The 15,832-nt window shown below is 41.2% G+C and overlaps 1 protein-coding gene across 4 annotated transcripts in view; it reads right to left on the bottom strand.

Annotated features, from left to right (window-relative positions):
• si:ch211-210p4.6 (mitogen-activated protein kinase 8 interacting protein 1b) overlaps positions 1-15,832 on the bottom strand; it is a 57,718-nt gene that overhangs the window by 34,614 nt on the left and 7,272 nt on the right. For 2 of the 4 annotated variants that reach the window (XM_051075318.1, XM_018683334.2), the window contains exons 2-3: positions 15,505-15,682; positions 1,189-1,300 (exon numbers count right to left, since the gene is read on the bottom strand). In XM_051075318.1, coding sequence (XP_050931275.1) covers positions 1,189-1,300; positions 15,505-15,581 — 189 coding nt within the window. In that variant the 5' untranslated portion in view covers positions 15,582-15,682. Of the gene's footprint in view, positions 1-1,188; positions 1,301-8,598; positions 8,740-15,504; positions 15,683-15,832 lie in introns of those variants that run through there. The other 2 variants (XM_018683335.2, XR_007814469.1) reach the window with 2 other exon arrangements.

Here is a 15,832-nt window from a genome sequence, read left to right as displayed (position 1 = left end):
GTCTCTGTCACCGTCTGGCAGGCCTCTCTGCCTCTGGCCTCTTTCCTCTACTGGCCAGGAAGCTGAATGCAGCAGCTGTTCAAGACAAAATGCCACAGAGAGGAGAGTCCGACCCCTCGTTGAGCTCAGACTGGGACAAAGTGTTGCTGAATGACGACCGCATGTCCTACAAAATTTAAATGGATGAGCATGAGCATTAAGAATGGAAATAATTTGTTTGCTTTCTGGCATAATCTGCAGCTCCTCTTTGTTTTCTCCCTATTCTCTCAATTTCCATCACCAAAAGCATTTTATGAGGACCTCATTGGCCTGCCAGAACCAGAGACAGCCGCTATGTCACCCAGCTTGTGACATGAGTCAAAACCAGCAGCAGAAGTGTTACTTTGTGCTGCTGTTAAACATTGTTTTGCAAATATGCTAAACCTTGCAGCACCATAACCTGGGCTGCTCTGTGACTCTTGAACAGCTGTTCTCTACATTCAGTCGGCATCAACTTTGACCTTGTTTGTTAGCAACATATAGCCCAAAAGTAACCCATGAGAATATTAGACAGAGTTCCCAAAATGGCACCACACCACTATCATAATCAATCATGTAACACCACTGTCAAAATCATAGTACAATTTTGACAGGAAGACTACAGCATGTTTGAATGGCAGAGGTCAAACAAGGAAACCAGATTTGCAAACAGGCAGATTGTAAACAAAGGCACTTCCCTGATGTAAACCTCTGTTACATCTCTGTGCATGGACTTTCCATTCTTTAATAGATCTAAGGGCATAATCCTTTCCTGAGGGGGATATCTGCTCTCACCTGTAAGCATACACAACACTCTAGAGGACGTGACAATGTCTCACATAACTGGTAATTTTACTACTGAGAGGTGTGAAATAATATGAGGAACACCCAAGATCACTCCTGAAAGACTCACTGTGAAAGTACAATGTGCACACGCTGCATATCAACTCTCCTCGAGTTTGGCTCCCAGGTAATTTCAAGAAGCTGCTAATTTAAATTAACTTTCTTTGTTCAATTTTAGCTAGGGCAGAAGCAGTGGGAGGTCAACCGCTAAACCCACAGCTGAAGAGCATACACATCAGGTCAACAGTTAGATGAAACAGCTTGAAAATAATATAAACTTAACTCATGTACTCTGGTGAGACCCAACTCCCTGTGGAGGCAGCTTACCTTTATATCTGGGCCATTACAGTTCAGACTCATCCCGCACTCGTCTGTGATCTCTGTAATCTCCGACAGGTCGTCATCTTCAAACTCATCCAGGCTGATGTCATGGGTCAACCTGGATGAAGGGGAGGATTAGGATGAGAAGGGGAAGAAGGGGGTGAAGAAAAAAAAAATCAATGATAATCCTTCAGCACTCATCCGCAGCCAAAGTACATCTCAAAATCTCTTGTTGACTGAATTTATCTGTCTGACAGGGGGGCAAGGCTGAGCCAAAATATGAGTCCAATGATGCACATGAACATGGGTCACAAGCTCTGGTCATAATTGTCCACATAAAACTGTTATTACAAAAAGTGCATTCCACATTTTTTTAGGATGTGATTTAAAATGATGACTGTTTTTAGCCTTTTTATGAGTTAAGTTGTTCTCCCTGGTCAGTGACAACAACAGATATATGGCTAGTTGGGGAAATTTAGCGGGAAGCAGCCTGTCCATTTAGCTGTTGGTTAAGCATTAGCAGTGTGGATAAAGCTACACACCAACAGTGATGGGGAGACTGAAGCATAGTGGTGGTGGACTGGAAGGGAAATGCATCATCACGGATGGCAGCTCAGTCTACGGGCTTACTGTAACTAAAATCATAGCAGCTTTGAGAGCAGACTGAGCTAATCCTAACTTGGTGACAAAACTTTCTGAGTTACTTTACCAGAAATACAGAGAAAAAGTTTGAAATGATCACCTCTGCCCCATAACTCAAACAGAAACTGTAACAAATAAGAGCATGACAAAGTATATATAATTCAACAGGGCAGAAGGCCTCATTAGTGCCCTGTAGAGGCCACAATGTTCATTCAGAATACAGTTCCTAGAATACATTCATAAACAGGCTGTTGGTTTTGCTGCTTTTTGTGCTCTGCCTAATGGGACCAAAAACATAAAGTCTGGCACAAAAGGAATACTGTAGGTCATAGAGCAGTTAAACAGTTTTCCTTCCTTTGAAGAACATGAATGAACAATCTCCCTTGATTGTGAAATACAGTATATTGTGGGGAAAGGTGAAATTTTGAGGAAAGCTCATAGAGCATCGAAATCAGAAAGGTTCACTCTCTAGGATGCGTGAACATGCTCAGAATGTGTCACGGCATGATTTGTTTATTTATTGTGCAGAAGTGGAAATGTTGGCATGACAGTGGTACTGGACAATGGCCCGGGATGATGAAGGATTGATCATCTGGGGATTAGGAACGCCTATTGTAAAAACGCAACACCAATCAGGCCTGACCAACTGATCGAACCTATTAGAACAACTTTTACGACTTTGACAACAAAAGAGAAAAGCATACAACTACAGTACTCCATAGCATGCAGACCTCAGTCAAAACTGAACAACCCTCTCATTACACAGTGTCAACCTCTGCATCAGTTTCCTACTGGCACATTGACCCCATGTGCTGTCAAAGAGCATATGGAGGCACACATCTTCTTAGTTTACTGCATCCAGATTTCCACAAACATTATTAACATCTTTATTTTGCAAGGAAGAACATAAGGTCTGGATCGCTCCTGCAGCGACCTGGGCCTTCACTTCAGTCTCAGGCAGGGAAATGTACTGTTCTGTGGCAGGATTCAATTAGCTTCCAGTAAAGAATGCTTCTGTTTTCCCCATCTGTAATTATGTCCGCCTGTTATCTCTTTACCCAGCAGCCTCCTGGGCATAACAGACAGAGACAGAGCAGGAAAATGTTATTATAGGAGGGAAAGAGAGGATGACAGTGATCACAGGGAGCATAACAGCAAGCTGTCAGTGAGACCAGGTGAACCTGGACAGCTACGATCCCCCTGTTGCTGCATGATGCTAATGTCATTTCTGGCTACATAGGCACTGCAGCTGTCTCCTCCTGCAATTGTTCGCACAGCTGCGACCATCTTTAGCCGTCACGTGTCAGAGGATGGGTATGGGAGTTAAATAGCCTGAGAAGAAGCATCTGTTTACCTCTTTAATGAGGCCCTGAAGGAGGCAGGAGAGAGGGGGTGAAAGATGGAGAGGAAGAGAGAGAAAGAGAGAGAAAGAGAGGAAGATGAAGAGAGAGTATATGAAACCAGCAATCTACTGGTAGAGAGTAAAGGATCTCAGATGGGAATCCTGATAGAAAGTAAGAGACTTTTGGAGAAAGAGTCATTATGAAGTCACCCGATAGCATGTACCTTCATCAAGCAATCCTCCAACTAGTGATTGATTTTATCATTTGTTATCCAGGATTGAACTTGTAAAATGTCAATGTTATTGTCAGTGAATCTCAAAAAAGACCTACAGTGAATCGATCTTATGCACATGTATTGCCACTGTAGCAAAACCTAATACAGCTTACCCCTCAGTGCCATACAGTTCCACTATTGACCAAAAACACATCAGTGAGGCACATCTTTGCACTGGGTGACATGTTTCTTTATTAACATGAACAGAGTCACTGGGTAAAGCGTGGTAACCAGCACTACATTTGTAAGCTGTTTTTAGAGATTTATGTCCTCACTTTGAATAGGTTTAGGCCACAGTGAGTATAGAGAAGTCAGAAGCAATAGAGAGATGGACTAATGCATTGTTATTAATACATTGTTGGCCTTTTTATGCGATTTGTTGACAAGGAAAATATAAAATGACTGTGTCATTTTTTAAATTCTTTTAAAGCTTGTTGCTTTAATCTAAAGCTGCAAGATGTAAAAACCTTGCACTGATATTTGTCTCCACCAACTCCTGAGAATGAGAGGATTAGAGAGGGCTGACTCAACTGTCTGGTCCATGTGCAGACAGAAAACCATAATAATTAGTTACAAGAGGCTAAATACTGCGGAGAGCTGCAAAGTTGGTGTTTATTCTGGTGTCTTTTGACTCTGAGTTAACACTTAAAATATCACTTGATGCATGTTTAAATAGGCTACATGGGATAATATTGCAATAGCATTACAAATGCTGTTAGATCTCTCTATAAATATAATTAAGTGAACCATTCATAGAACCATTTCAAGTTTTTCCAACTAAAAAAAAAATCTGTTTTATTCAAGTAAATAACTTCTGCTAGAATGTCTCCAGCTCTCCTTGCCTTCTCCTTTCTAACATGACTAGCATTGAGCAACAACATGTTGCTATGTGCCATTTATTCTGGGGACAGTGCTCTGCTTTTAAACAACAAAAACTGTAAGCTTATCAGTTCACTACAAATTCAATATATTACAACACAGACAGGTGCCTGGGAAAGGAACAAAATCAATATGCTCCTGAATGTCCTCCTGTTATCAGCATCACTTACAGGAAGGAGGAAAAAGGTGGACAAGAGGAGAGGAAATGAGAGCAAAGGAAAGGAAAGAGTGCAAAGGAGATGCATTAACTCCAATCAGAGCCAATAAGCCTTAAGTATGTCATGTTAATTTGAACCTGAATTACAGGTTCTGACCCAAAAAACAAAAAAGGAGGGGAGTATAAAGAGTGGTGAACAAAGAGGTGAGAAGAACTGGTGTCGTGACTGTAGATTAGATCAAACCCAGAGGAAAGCGAAAATAGAGGCAGCGGACAGTGAGAGGATGGGGAGAGTCATGGGGACAAAAATGAACGGGGGGGAGGGCAGAGAAAATTAAGTGCTAGGATATAAACCACCTGGACAGGACAGGGTGACCCCTTTGCTGCAGTGAATTGTGGGTAAGGAGGGACGCAGACAACAGAGAAAACCAACAGAGTGTATAATACAAAGCAAATTACATTGTCACACATCAAGGCTCAGAAATCACAGTGTAGCATGCAGGGTGTACAGTGTTGAGCACGCTTGACGATCAAACAGGCTGCACAGTCACATCAGAACTGCAGCGTGAAAGCCTTCTATTACAAATTTTGAAGATATTTTTTCTCAATTTGTGTAGATAGAGGATTCCTTTGTAGGAAGGTCCATGATAGCAAAAAAGTTGCAATACACATCTAAACACTACACCATAAAGCTGTAACTTTAAAAAAATTGTTTGGCAGTAGGAGCTATTCATGTGAATTAGTTTTCACATATGAAAATCCGTACAAAATGTGCATTTTTCTCAGGGTAAACTGAAAATCATTTAATCAAGCAACTGAAAAAAATAATAATCTGAAAAACTTTCCATGGTAAAAATAAATAAATAAAATAGTTTAACAGCAACAGAGCTCGCTGAGAGACTACCAGATCAGCATATTCTGGTAGTACAGAGACAGGTTTGTGGAAAACCTGAGCTTAACAGTAACATCCATACCTCCCCGAACAGCCTCAGGTATTGTATTGTTTGAAGTGTGAAGACAACCTAAATTTCTTTTTTACAAATTTTACAACTGCAAGGGTGCCCTCCTAAAACGTTCACACTAACTTTTGCAATGAGTTTTTAGGCATTTTTCCTTTAATGTTGCTGGTAAACAGTAAAGATATTGACATAAAAGGGAACAGAGAGCGTGGGAAGACATTCAACTAAGGTCCAACATAGGCCACCGAGATGCCCTAAATCACTCACACTTTTTCTTATACTTATTCAAACAATTAGCACACATCCAAATGGACAGATCTAATCATTTTAAGAAAAAGAAATCCCACCTAATCTTCCTAAGCAAACACTAGAAGAACCCTAAATATCCACAGTAGTTCCCTCTGGGATTGTATTCCTGAACCAAATATTGCCAGCATCTCTCTTACGTACTCACAACACACTCAGTGATCAATGCAGGCTGACACAGCAGACTGACTGAGCTGTCCAGGTCAGAGATGCCCATGACACAGCTACTGTGTCATCATCACTGAAAGCGAGACACAGCAAATCAGTGACTGTAGTAACAAACAGGCTGACACCAACATCATCACTGTGACACCGTTATCTCACAGGACCCCAAAGACCATCCAGGCACCTAAAGGGAACTGCTAAAAAATATCTTATCAACATTCTCATATAGTTTGAGTTATGGCTTGCTGTCGAGACCAGCCCTGTCACCAGCAAATGCAAAAGTAATACTCTGCCAAATAAGTTCTAGAGGAAACTTAGTTGCTGCCTAGATTATATTCACTGACAACTTCTTTTCTGGTCAGGAGGTGTGATTTTCTTCTGCCGCACAAAAGTCATTAAAAGGAAGTTGGATGGTTGAGCGCACATAGCTCAGGACTTTGACACCAAAAAGAGGTTTGCCCACTATGTGTCATGTGTTAGCTTTTTGCTGGTTAACAGTGGTTAACATTGGGGAAAGATAATGTAAAAACTTGTGCCTTCACATTGTACAACTTTTTCAAAAATTTACCAAAATCAACAAAACATAACCATAAAAATGTCCATCTTACTATAGCTGCCACAAGTGAATAACATCCAAGAAACAAGCTCCTCAGCTATTGTTTTTCATTTCATACAGTATAGCTCCAGTGTGAAAAGATGCCCTGTTTTCTATTTCTGCATATGTTAAAAAGACACATAAATAAGACAGCATAACCCTTATAGTTTTATAATTGTTGTGGCAATGGTTTACACTCTTGGTGACTTATACTGCAGCATGCATGTAAAACATGTAAAAATCTCAACTAAATGCTGATGCTGAATGCTGAAGAAATGCTAGTTCTGTAATAGACTCTCCCCCCAATATCTCATAAAATATACATTCTTTTGTCATTAGTGTCATTAGTTAATGTTACTTCTAATGTGTCTTAAGCCATGAGTTCATTTCTGCAGAGGCCATTTTAATATTTCATGTGCTATTCAGTGACTTTGATACCATTCTCAGGATGTATGATCTTTCTACCACTATTCCGGTATTAATGACAGTAAATATGATTTTTAATTTGGCTATGTGATCCCCTTGATGATGCAATCTCCTGTTCAGGCAGACAAGGTGTATCAGGGTGTATCACTGCAGGGTATATCACTTGCTTACACTCTGTATAAAGCCTTAAAGAGGCATGTGTCTTGGGTTTATTCTAAATCTATATAACTGACAAAACATAAAGTCCATGTTTCACAATATCCTTTCAGAAATGTGACATCACAGACACCATGTCCACAGTCTATGTTGTAAAATGACATCAGAGGGCAACAACACTGCAGGATGGATGTTTCAGTTTGTTTCGCTGAGGATTTGGGATAAACTCCTGACAGTGGAGGGTGACAGGGCAGCCTGCTGCAGTGTTTGTGCCTCTTTGGCCTGCCTCTCTGCTTGTGTTAATGAAGGACAGCATGACCTCGCGCTCAGGCCATGATGGGCCCGGCCAGCTCATTAGTCTTTATCTGAATCCAGCAATGACCCTGATGCCAACAGCACTGTATTTAAGTACTGCTTGCTTGCAGATATTGACTGCAGTTTTTGTTCAAAAGTAGAACGCGAGGTCAAATATACTTACCGTATGGCTCATTATTTTTGTCTTAACAGATTTTCACTGAAAAGAAGATTAGTTAATCCTGATTTTTCACCAGGGCTTTACGTCCCTACAGACCCACAAAATGTGCAAAAATACACTTTTCTGCAGTTTGCAGTAGAAAAGGGTCATGGCGTGGTGAAGACAGATAAGAAAATGCTCTCAGTATCTGAAATTGAAGAGAAAATGTGGAGAAAATGCAAATGCGCTGCTAATTACAGACCAAAATCCCCCTAGGAGAAAAAAAAAAGAAACAAAAATGTAAAAAACTGAATCAGATTTCTATCCAAATATTCTATTATTATTTATTGCAATATTTGCTAATGCATTAGCAGAAGCAGGACACTCATGTTACCTGAGACTAGCATCTGTGCTGCGCTGTTATGACTCAATCATCTCACTCTGAATACACATTAAGCCTAGCGTTTAGCCATCACACCAGATGCATGCATACCATCTCCTGAGCCTTTTTGCCCCATCTCTCCCCAGTAATTCACACATTTATGTTCCCACTGAGAGATTACAAGGCTGCACGCTGTCTGTCATTCATCAATTTGCCCTCCTACAAGGACAGGACCAGGACAAGGATCAGAACCATCCCATCCAATTCACCACATTCAGACCCCCCCCCCCCACCACCACCATCATCCGCTGTATGAAAACAAACTCTGAAGACACTAATTCATCCACACAGTGCTTCCCTTATACCAGCGCTACTGTTATAATATACACACACCACATAAAGTGTTCTCCTCTGTGGCTTTTCTGGTCCTATTTTTGGTCAACATACAACATAAACCTTTGCTGCATGCTCAACCACTTTTCTGTATACACAAACACACACACAGCCATATGCATCCGTTCTCCTTCAAGGGCATGCTTATCCTAAGCTTTAAGATGTCAGGAGACGACATATAGCGAGAAAAGGCATGTTAGCAGTTACACACTCACAAGGTCACTCACAGCTATGTTACTGCAAGACGGTAAAAGATAAAAGAAAAAAAAAAAAGAGATGCCTTACCATTTCTCCCACTGGTCCTCCATCCAACCCTCTCCTTCTTCCCCTCCCGAGTCCATACTGTAAGTGAGGAGGGCATCCACAGCAGAGAGGAGAGGAGGAGGAGGAGAAGGAGCAAGGGGGTTAGAAAGTGAAGGATGAAGGGAGGGAGAGAGGGAGGAGCGAGCAGGAAGAGAGCCGGAGGAGAGGGAGGAGGGGTGCAGCTCGTCCGGGTCGATAGGAGAGGCGTCCGATTCAGAGCCCTGCTGCTGCTATCGCTCATCCGGACGAAAGAGATGGGGAGTGGGGGGGGAATTATTTAAAGCAGGGGAGCTGATTCTGCCGGAGAGGAGTATAGTGTTATATAATCTACTCCTCTCTCTCTCATTCTTTCTCTCTCTGATGTTTACTCCGCTCTGTATGCATCAGATTTACTACACCACAGGAAACTGCTGGTGTTAGCAGAACATCCAACGCCACGGCAAGCCCAAACAGGAGAAACATCAGCACAAGAGGACACTCCTCTCTTCCCTTCTCTGTCTCTGTAAAACACTGCTGTGCTAAATTATTCATGAGGCCCATTGATCCTAATTTTCCCTTTTCTCCTTCTGTCGCTCTCTCTTCATTCATCCTCTTAAAGGAAAATTCCAGTTCTGCAACTTTTTTCCATAGTTCTGGCCACCATCTCTATCAGTTAAGATAGTATTGCACAATCTCTGAGGTTTAGCAAAAGTGGCAATAAACCAGATTTATCTTTTAACCCGTGCTGGTCTTTGTTTCTTTAGGTAGGTGGTTAGCTTCCTCTCAAAATCAACACGTGTGTGGAATTGTGTGCACCCCCACACACAGTGAACTGTACAGTCCATTAAACCTGTCAACCCTGCTGACCTTTAAACCTCCTTCTATCATGTCATAGACTAAAGCATTAGTGCTGTATGTGGGCAGTAACACTGTATATTGCTAAGGCTTTAGCAAATATACACCAATCAGCAATAACATTATGACCATTGGTGGATGAAGTGAATAACATCAATTATCTCATTACAACGCACTGTTCTGCTGAGGAAACTTTGGTCCTGACATTCATTTGGATGTTACTTTGTCACATACCACCCACCTAAATATTGTCACAAAGCAAGCACACACCCCTCCAATGGCAACAACACTCCCCAATGTCAGGGGCCTTCCCCCGTAAGGTTAATGTTCCCACCACACCAAAAAACTGTTCAGAAATGTCTCAAGGAACACGACAAAGGGCCAAAGCTGTTGACCTGGGCTCCAAACTCCCCAGATCACTATCTGATTCAGTTAGGGAATTTGTTTTGATTTTTGGGCTGGCATCAACTTTTCAGCAGCAACAAGCAGCAATTTTTAGCAAACAAACTGTGATAATCCCACTGTGTGCTACCTGCCCTCCACCAAATAGAAGGCAGATGAAGTTAGCTGCTAGCTGGTGAAGAAAGTGTAACATTTAGCAGCAAAAGGGCCAGATGTTTTCTCAGCAGGAGAGGACCAAACCACAACTAAAAAACAGAGCGGATAATGGACTGTGTCGTTATGTGTTGATAAGATAATTCTGTGCATGTAAATAGGTAATTATTTGGTTCTATGTAAACTATAACATAGCTAATGTATCAGCTGTCTGCCACAATATCATGTTTCTCTGGACCCTTATGATAGATAATCTATTAATTAAGCTCAAAATAGCAGCAAAAGCATTTCATTCAGCCTCAGAGTCCCTGTTACAACCTGACACAGGTGTACCCGTAATAATAAAAGTTGTAATTTGGGAAAACCAAACTCCAGGCTTTTTCTTTTTTTTTTTTTTAAATAGAGGTCAAAGACACTAAAACATCCCTGTTTTTCTACACTCTGAGCTACCAGCATGCTGCCATATGGACATACAGCATGACCGAGGCAACTGGCCAGAACCTATAGAGCTCACACACACACAACCATGACACTGGCTTCACATACTTCCCCTACACACGTGACGTCGCAGTGTAGAAAAAAAAAATACTCTGCAGGCTTAAGGAACAAGAGCAAAATTGCTGTAAAAACACAAATACAGATCAATTGTTTTGTATCCTGAGAGAAACAGGAATATTCATGCTTGTCTTGAGGGCAAGACAGAGACACTCCCATACTGTGAGTGTGACGCTTAATCCCTGTACAGCTCATCAGCAAATTAACCCAGTGACAGCCATGAGGGTCAGGACAACATGCTCAGTTCAACACTAATCAGTTTGACTCATTAAAAAATACAAATATCAGTAGATAATAAAAGTAATTATCTGCTGCAAGCCAAGAAAGCACTCAAATCAAATAAACAGATCTCGATACATGTTGTTATTTCTTCTATAAACACCCCACAATACAGTGCTGATATATTTGCTGACTCAAAACTTCTTCCATGTTCACCTGTTGTCTAGATTCAGCATAATATTAATTTTCCACACCACTAATGCCATAACAACATAGTCAGACTCATCACAATGCTGCTTTAGGTTTCTTATCAACACAAATAACTGTCACTCACTAATTAATTGCAGTTGCATCTAACTGCTACTGTCAACAAAATTCTACATATCCTGCACAGATGTTTAATATTAAAACCCTGGCAGGTTATTGGGAATAATTCTTGATAAGCTTTTAATGTGAGACGTGCAATCTGTAGGAGGTGTTGAAACTCACTTATAGCAGCTTAACACTAATAGAAAGAAAAAAAAAGAAAAAGAAATTGACTGTGCATCTCCTGTAGCAACATCAGCCTTGGTGACTGCTCACTTTAAGGGTTTAGGTTTAGAAGCAGCTTCCACAAATATGTCCAAAAATGGTCTTATTCTCTTTTGGAAATTGAAAAAAAAAAAAGTTTAGTTCACCCTCAACACCATCCCCAGCAAATTAAAATGAGAGCAATCTCATAAAATACATCAAAGTTATGTAATTATTCTTAGCATGTTTTACATTATTCTGCTATGCCTGTAAAAAAATTGTAAAGAAAGAGAGAGAGCGAGAGAGAGAGCTTACTGTATAAACAGAGGGGAGGTGCCATCAGGTGGAACGTGCCCTGTCAGCAGAACTGAGCGACAGCAGTAAATTATCAGCGTGGGGGGGGGGGACTGCAACCAGAGCAATTACTGTCCACTCTGTCAGCTTCTACTGTGGGTGAAATTCAAATCAGCTCAATTCTCTCCCTCACTCTCTTTCCGAGGATAAAAGTCAGCTATGAAACTACAAGCTAATCCTGTTGAAAAGCCCTGAAGTCAAGTTTTTTTTTTTTCAAGAAAACATCAAAGTCAATGAAAGACAGACGCAGTGAATCAGACAAACTGACACTTCAAAATCCCCTTAACCTCCCCCCACCTTCTCTCTCTCTCTCTCTCTCTCTCTCTCTCTCTCTCTCTCTCTCTTTCTCACATCCCTTGCACATCCCACACCCTGTGAATCCATCTGCCAGAGCAGATCTTGTCAGCAGAGTCATGTCAGTTTGGAAGCTGCAGTGAAAAGATGAAAGAGAGGAAACTAAGAGTCAGTGACTTAGAGAATAAGAAAGAGGAGAGAGCTCATGGACAATTCTATGCTTTCATTTTAATCATTTGATGGTTTGTACATCTAACAGCCTATGCTTAATAAGTCTGATTCATTTTCATTCATCTAATTTCTGAACATAATGATATAAGTCATATACAGAGCTCAGGATTGACTCCAGAGTCCAGGGTTCACAACAATCACATTGTGTATTGTGATTGAAGTCACTGTGATCTACTTTCTCTATCAAACCAAGACCTACAGCTTTCCCCAACATTAACAAAGTGCCGTGAGTGCCTAAACATAATAATAAAAAAAAAAAATCACATATTCATTTTTTGTCAATTGGTTGTCTATTAATGTAATTCCTAGGTGACAGGATCACATTATATTATATATCATACCACCAACAAACCAGCAGAATAAACACATTTTACATCTTCACTCCCAAGTCAAGTGTTGAATGAGATAATCTATTTTATACTTTTTTAAACCATTTTATTTTTATATAGTTGCCAATTTATTTTATAGTGAAATTATTAGTATAATGTCTTCACATAGAGCAATCACAAACAAAAAACTATCTTCTCATAAATTCAACCATCTATTCATTAATTCATTACGTGTTACTATTTTGAGTGTCAGGCAATTCCATAACTGTCATTTAAAATGAGACAAATATTGAATTGTGCATGAGAAGGATCAGTTTCACCTCTGAGTTCCCCATTTTTCCTCCCCATAATGCACCACAGGATGGACTGCAATCCTACACTGTCTTGTTGCCCCACACATGCTGCATTGCACGCACACACGCGCACACACACACACACACGCACAAACAAATGCTGTGCTAAAAAGAATCTCCTGCTATGCCCTCTCATGCCACAGATGATCAATGCAGTGTGGGAGAATTTAAAGGTACAGTTCATAAAGTAAGTAAACTTAGCCTTCATCTGTAAAGCTCAGCCCCAGTGAAATTAGCAACCAAAACACAGCAATGTAGCTTTCAAACTGCGCTTACACTGAAAAGTATACAGCAAGGATGTCCTGATTGATTTTATTTTTCCATCATAATCTGAGCCCTTTAATACTGAACATCAGCTGATACTGTGAGCACACGTCGCTGATGTTCAAACACAATTTTCAGCCAACAGCAGCACTTCACAGGTGATAAACCTGAGAAATGATATTAAAGCAGTATTTTTAACTCTGCTGTTGTCAGCGTGTAAAGACATTAACTGGCTGCTGTTTTGTGCTGTGGTGCGTTCATGTTCTATCATAGCTGTGTCAAACAGGGGTTCAGTGTTTCATGGAGCCCCCATCCAGTTAGTTATGAACCCTCAGTCTTATCCCCGTGTACTGTTAATAGAAATCTGTTATTTTCAGCTTTTTAGAGCTGTATATTGAATCTTTGCTAACATTAATATGCACAATTTATTCAGTGGAGCTTGTTTGAGTAGAAGACAATGCCTAAATCAGAGAAGATTTTGCTTCATATGCAAACAAGGTCAACAAAGGTTTCTGTGACGGCAATATTAATATCTTTCTTTGTTATATAGATGGCTTTGCTTTAGACTTAAAAAAAAAAAAACTCTTATCATCGGTTCTGAAAAATCTCCTTTTCTTCTTATGCTCAGGCTGTTAAAATACAGAAATATGCTGTACACAAACTCAACAAGTCTCTACTGACAAGTCATGAAAATTTTAGATGCCTCAAAATGGGGTCACATTAAAAAAGCTAAAGAAACCGTGGACTAGATTTGATGGCGAGCTGCTCCTGTATCTTAGTCAGTGAATATTTCCACACAAACAGCTTCACACACAGACCGTAGCAGATCAACTGTCTGTTCTCCAACAGCAGCAGGTTGGGGAGAGCATCGGATTTGACCACAGGCGGAGAGGGTGACGGAGGAAAACATGCCAACATATGGCTGCTCTGGGACCACGCCAAAGCCAAGGTGGTGGATTATCTGGCTTCCCTTATCTAGTCAAAGACAACTCTGAAATATCAATCAGTACAGTCTCCAATTACTCTAATTAAATAGTCCTAGTTGTACGGTTTCATGTTTTTGGTGATGATACAACACTTTAGTGTACATTTGGATCACAGGCGTATCTTTAATTCATCATGCTACTGAAACTGCTACCACCCCAGACTGTTTGATTTTTGTTCCATGTCACTCTGAGGCACTTTTTAAAAGTTTATTTATATATTTATCTGTCAGATAAATCAAATGCTGCTGCAGCGACTCTGATGAAAATCTGAAGAAAGATGGTTGTGGATCAGCCTGTTTGCAGCTCAGCTAGTGAGACTGGGACAGACTGAGCCTGAGGGTGGGTGTGTGTGTGTGTGTGTGTGTGTGTGTGTGTGTGTGTGTGTGTGTGTGTGTGTCTGTTCCTGTCTCACTGGGGAATATTGATCACAGGTCTCCATCTACTCAGTAATACCACTGAAGAATCACAGCTTCTCCTCAGGCACCATTGTAATGGTCTCTGTATGTGTTTGTGTTTGTGTGTAAAATCACTACAATTTGATTAGAGCTGTTAAATTAGCTGACTAATCAGCTACCTGATGAACTCTGGGTCACCTATATTGTTGCTCTTTAACACAATTTTCAGCACTGACTATCCTTCTGAAACAATCATGTCCATATGCAGCTGATTAATTCTATACAGAGATTTGTGCTAGGCTTCAAGGTAGTGAAGAGGCAGGGCACTACTACAGCTCTGATAAGGCTGCTGGAAACTCCAAGTTCCTCTAATAGCCTATTGCAGTGACTGGAGATTAATACGCTGTTAGAGTGCTGTTAATAAAACCACTAATATGCGCCACAAACACGCCAGATAAAAGGCTGGACTGGAACGAGTAGCTGTATGAACACCACAACAATAAAAAACTGAATATTTGTGACAAATCGAGCTCATACTGAAGCTGTAGAGGGAAACTATCCTTCAGTAAAAGTACAGTTACTGATGTAAGGGAAAAACACAATAAAGCAGTAAGGCCGATGTAAACTCATTATTGGAAACGGGAACTCCTAAAGCCGCTTTACAGTAGCATTTTTTGATCGGAGCACATTATCAAAAAGTATGCGACATTTTTAAAAATGCATGGTTCTGGTACATACTGGGAGGACACAGTTCGTCTCGGTCCTTCGGGACCAGACACGCCCAAACACAAAACATGCCACTCATCAACAACATTGCGACTTTTATCCGCAAAGCGGAGCGGAGCCAAACGTAGCTGCAGCGGCTCCGGTCACCCAGCAGCATCAGCGCCTTCGGCTCTGCAGAGCCGCGAAGATTCATCGCTCTTTCACAAGCTCCAGCCCAGCGGGCGGGCGGGCGGACGGTTCTATACCACCCCGCTCCCCGTGATCCCAAAGCCGGAGCTCTTACCTGAAGCTGGCCGGGGTGTTCACCTGGATGTTGCGGCCAGGCGGCGGGCTGGGTTTCCTTTTCTCTCTATCCGCCATGCCGCCCCCTTGTCATTCCTCCATTGGCTCCGCTGTGCCGCCGCCCGGCAGAGACACCTGAGAAGTCCGGCGATGCTGCGATAGTGTGCTGCCTTTGCGGACTGTGGGGAAAATGGCAACTTAGCTGAACTGTTCAAAAATTATTAAATTATATTCGTATCCTGGAAAATGTAATGTAGCTTATTGTTCTTTCTCAATGTGGTATATTTGATGGTGATGATGTGAAGATGATGAAGAGAAGATCTCCGCTG

This window comes from Lates calcarifer, linkage group LG2 (assembly GCF_001640805.2).
Source record: "Lates calcarifer isolate ASB-BC8 linkage group LG2, TLL_Latcal_v3, whole genome shotgun sequence".
NCBI classification, from domain to species: domain Eukaryota; kingdom Metazoa; phylum Chordata; class Actinopteri; family Centropomidae; genus Lates; species Lates calcarifer.
This window is presented reverse-complemented; position numbering and strand designations above follow the sequence as displayed.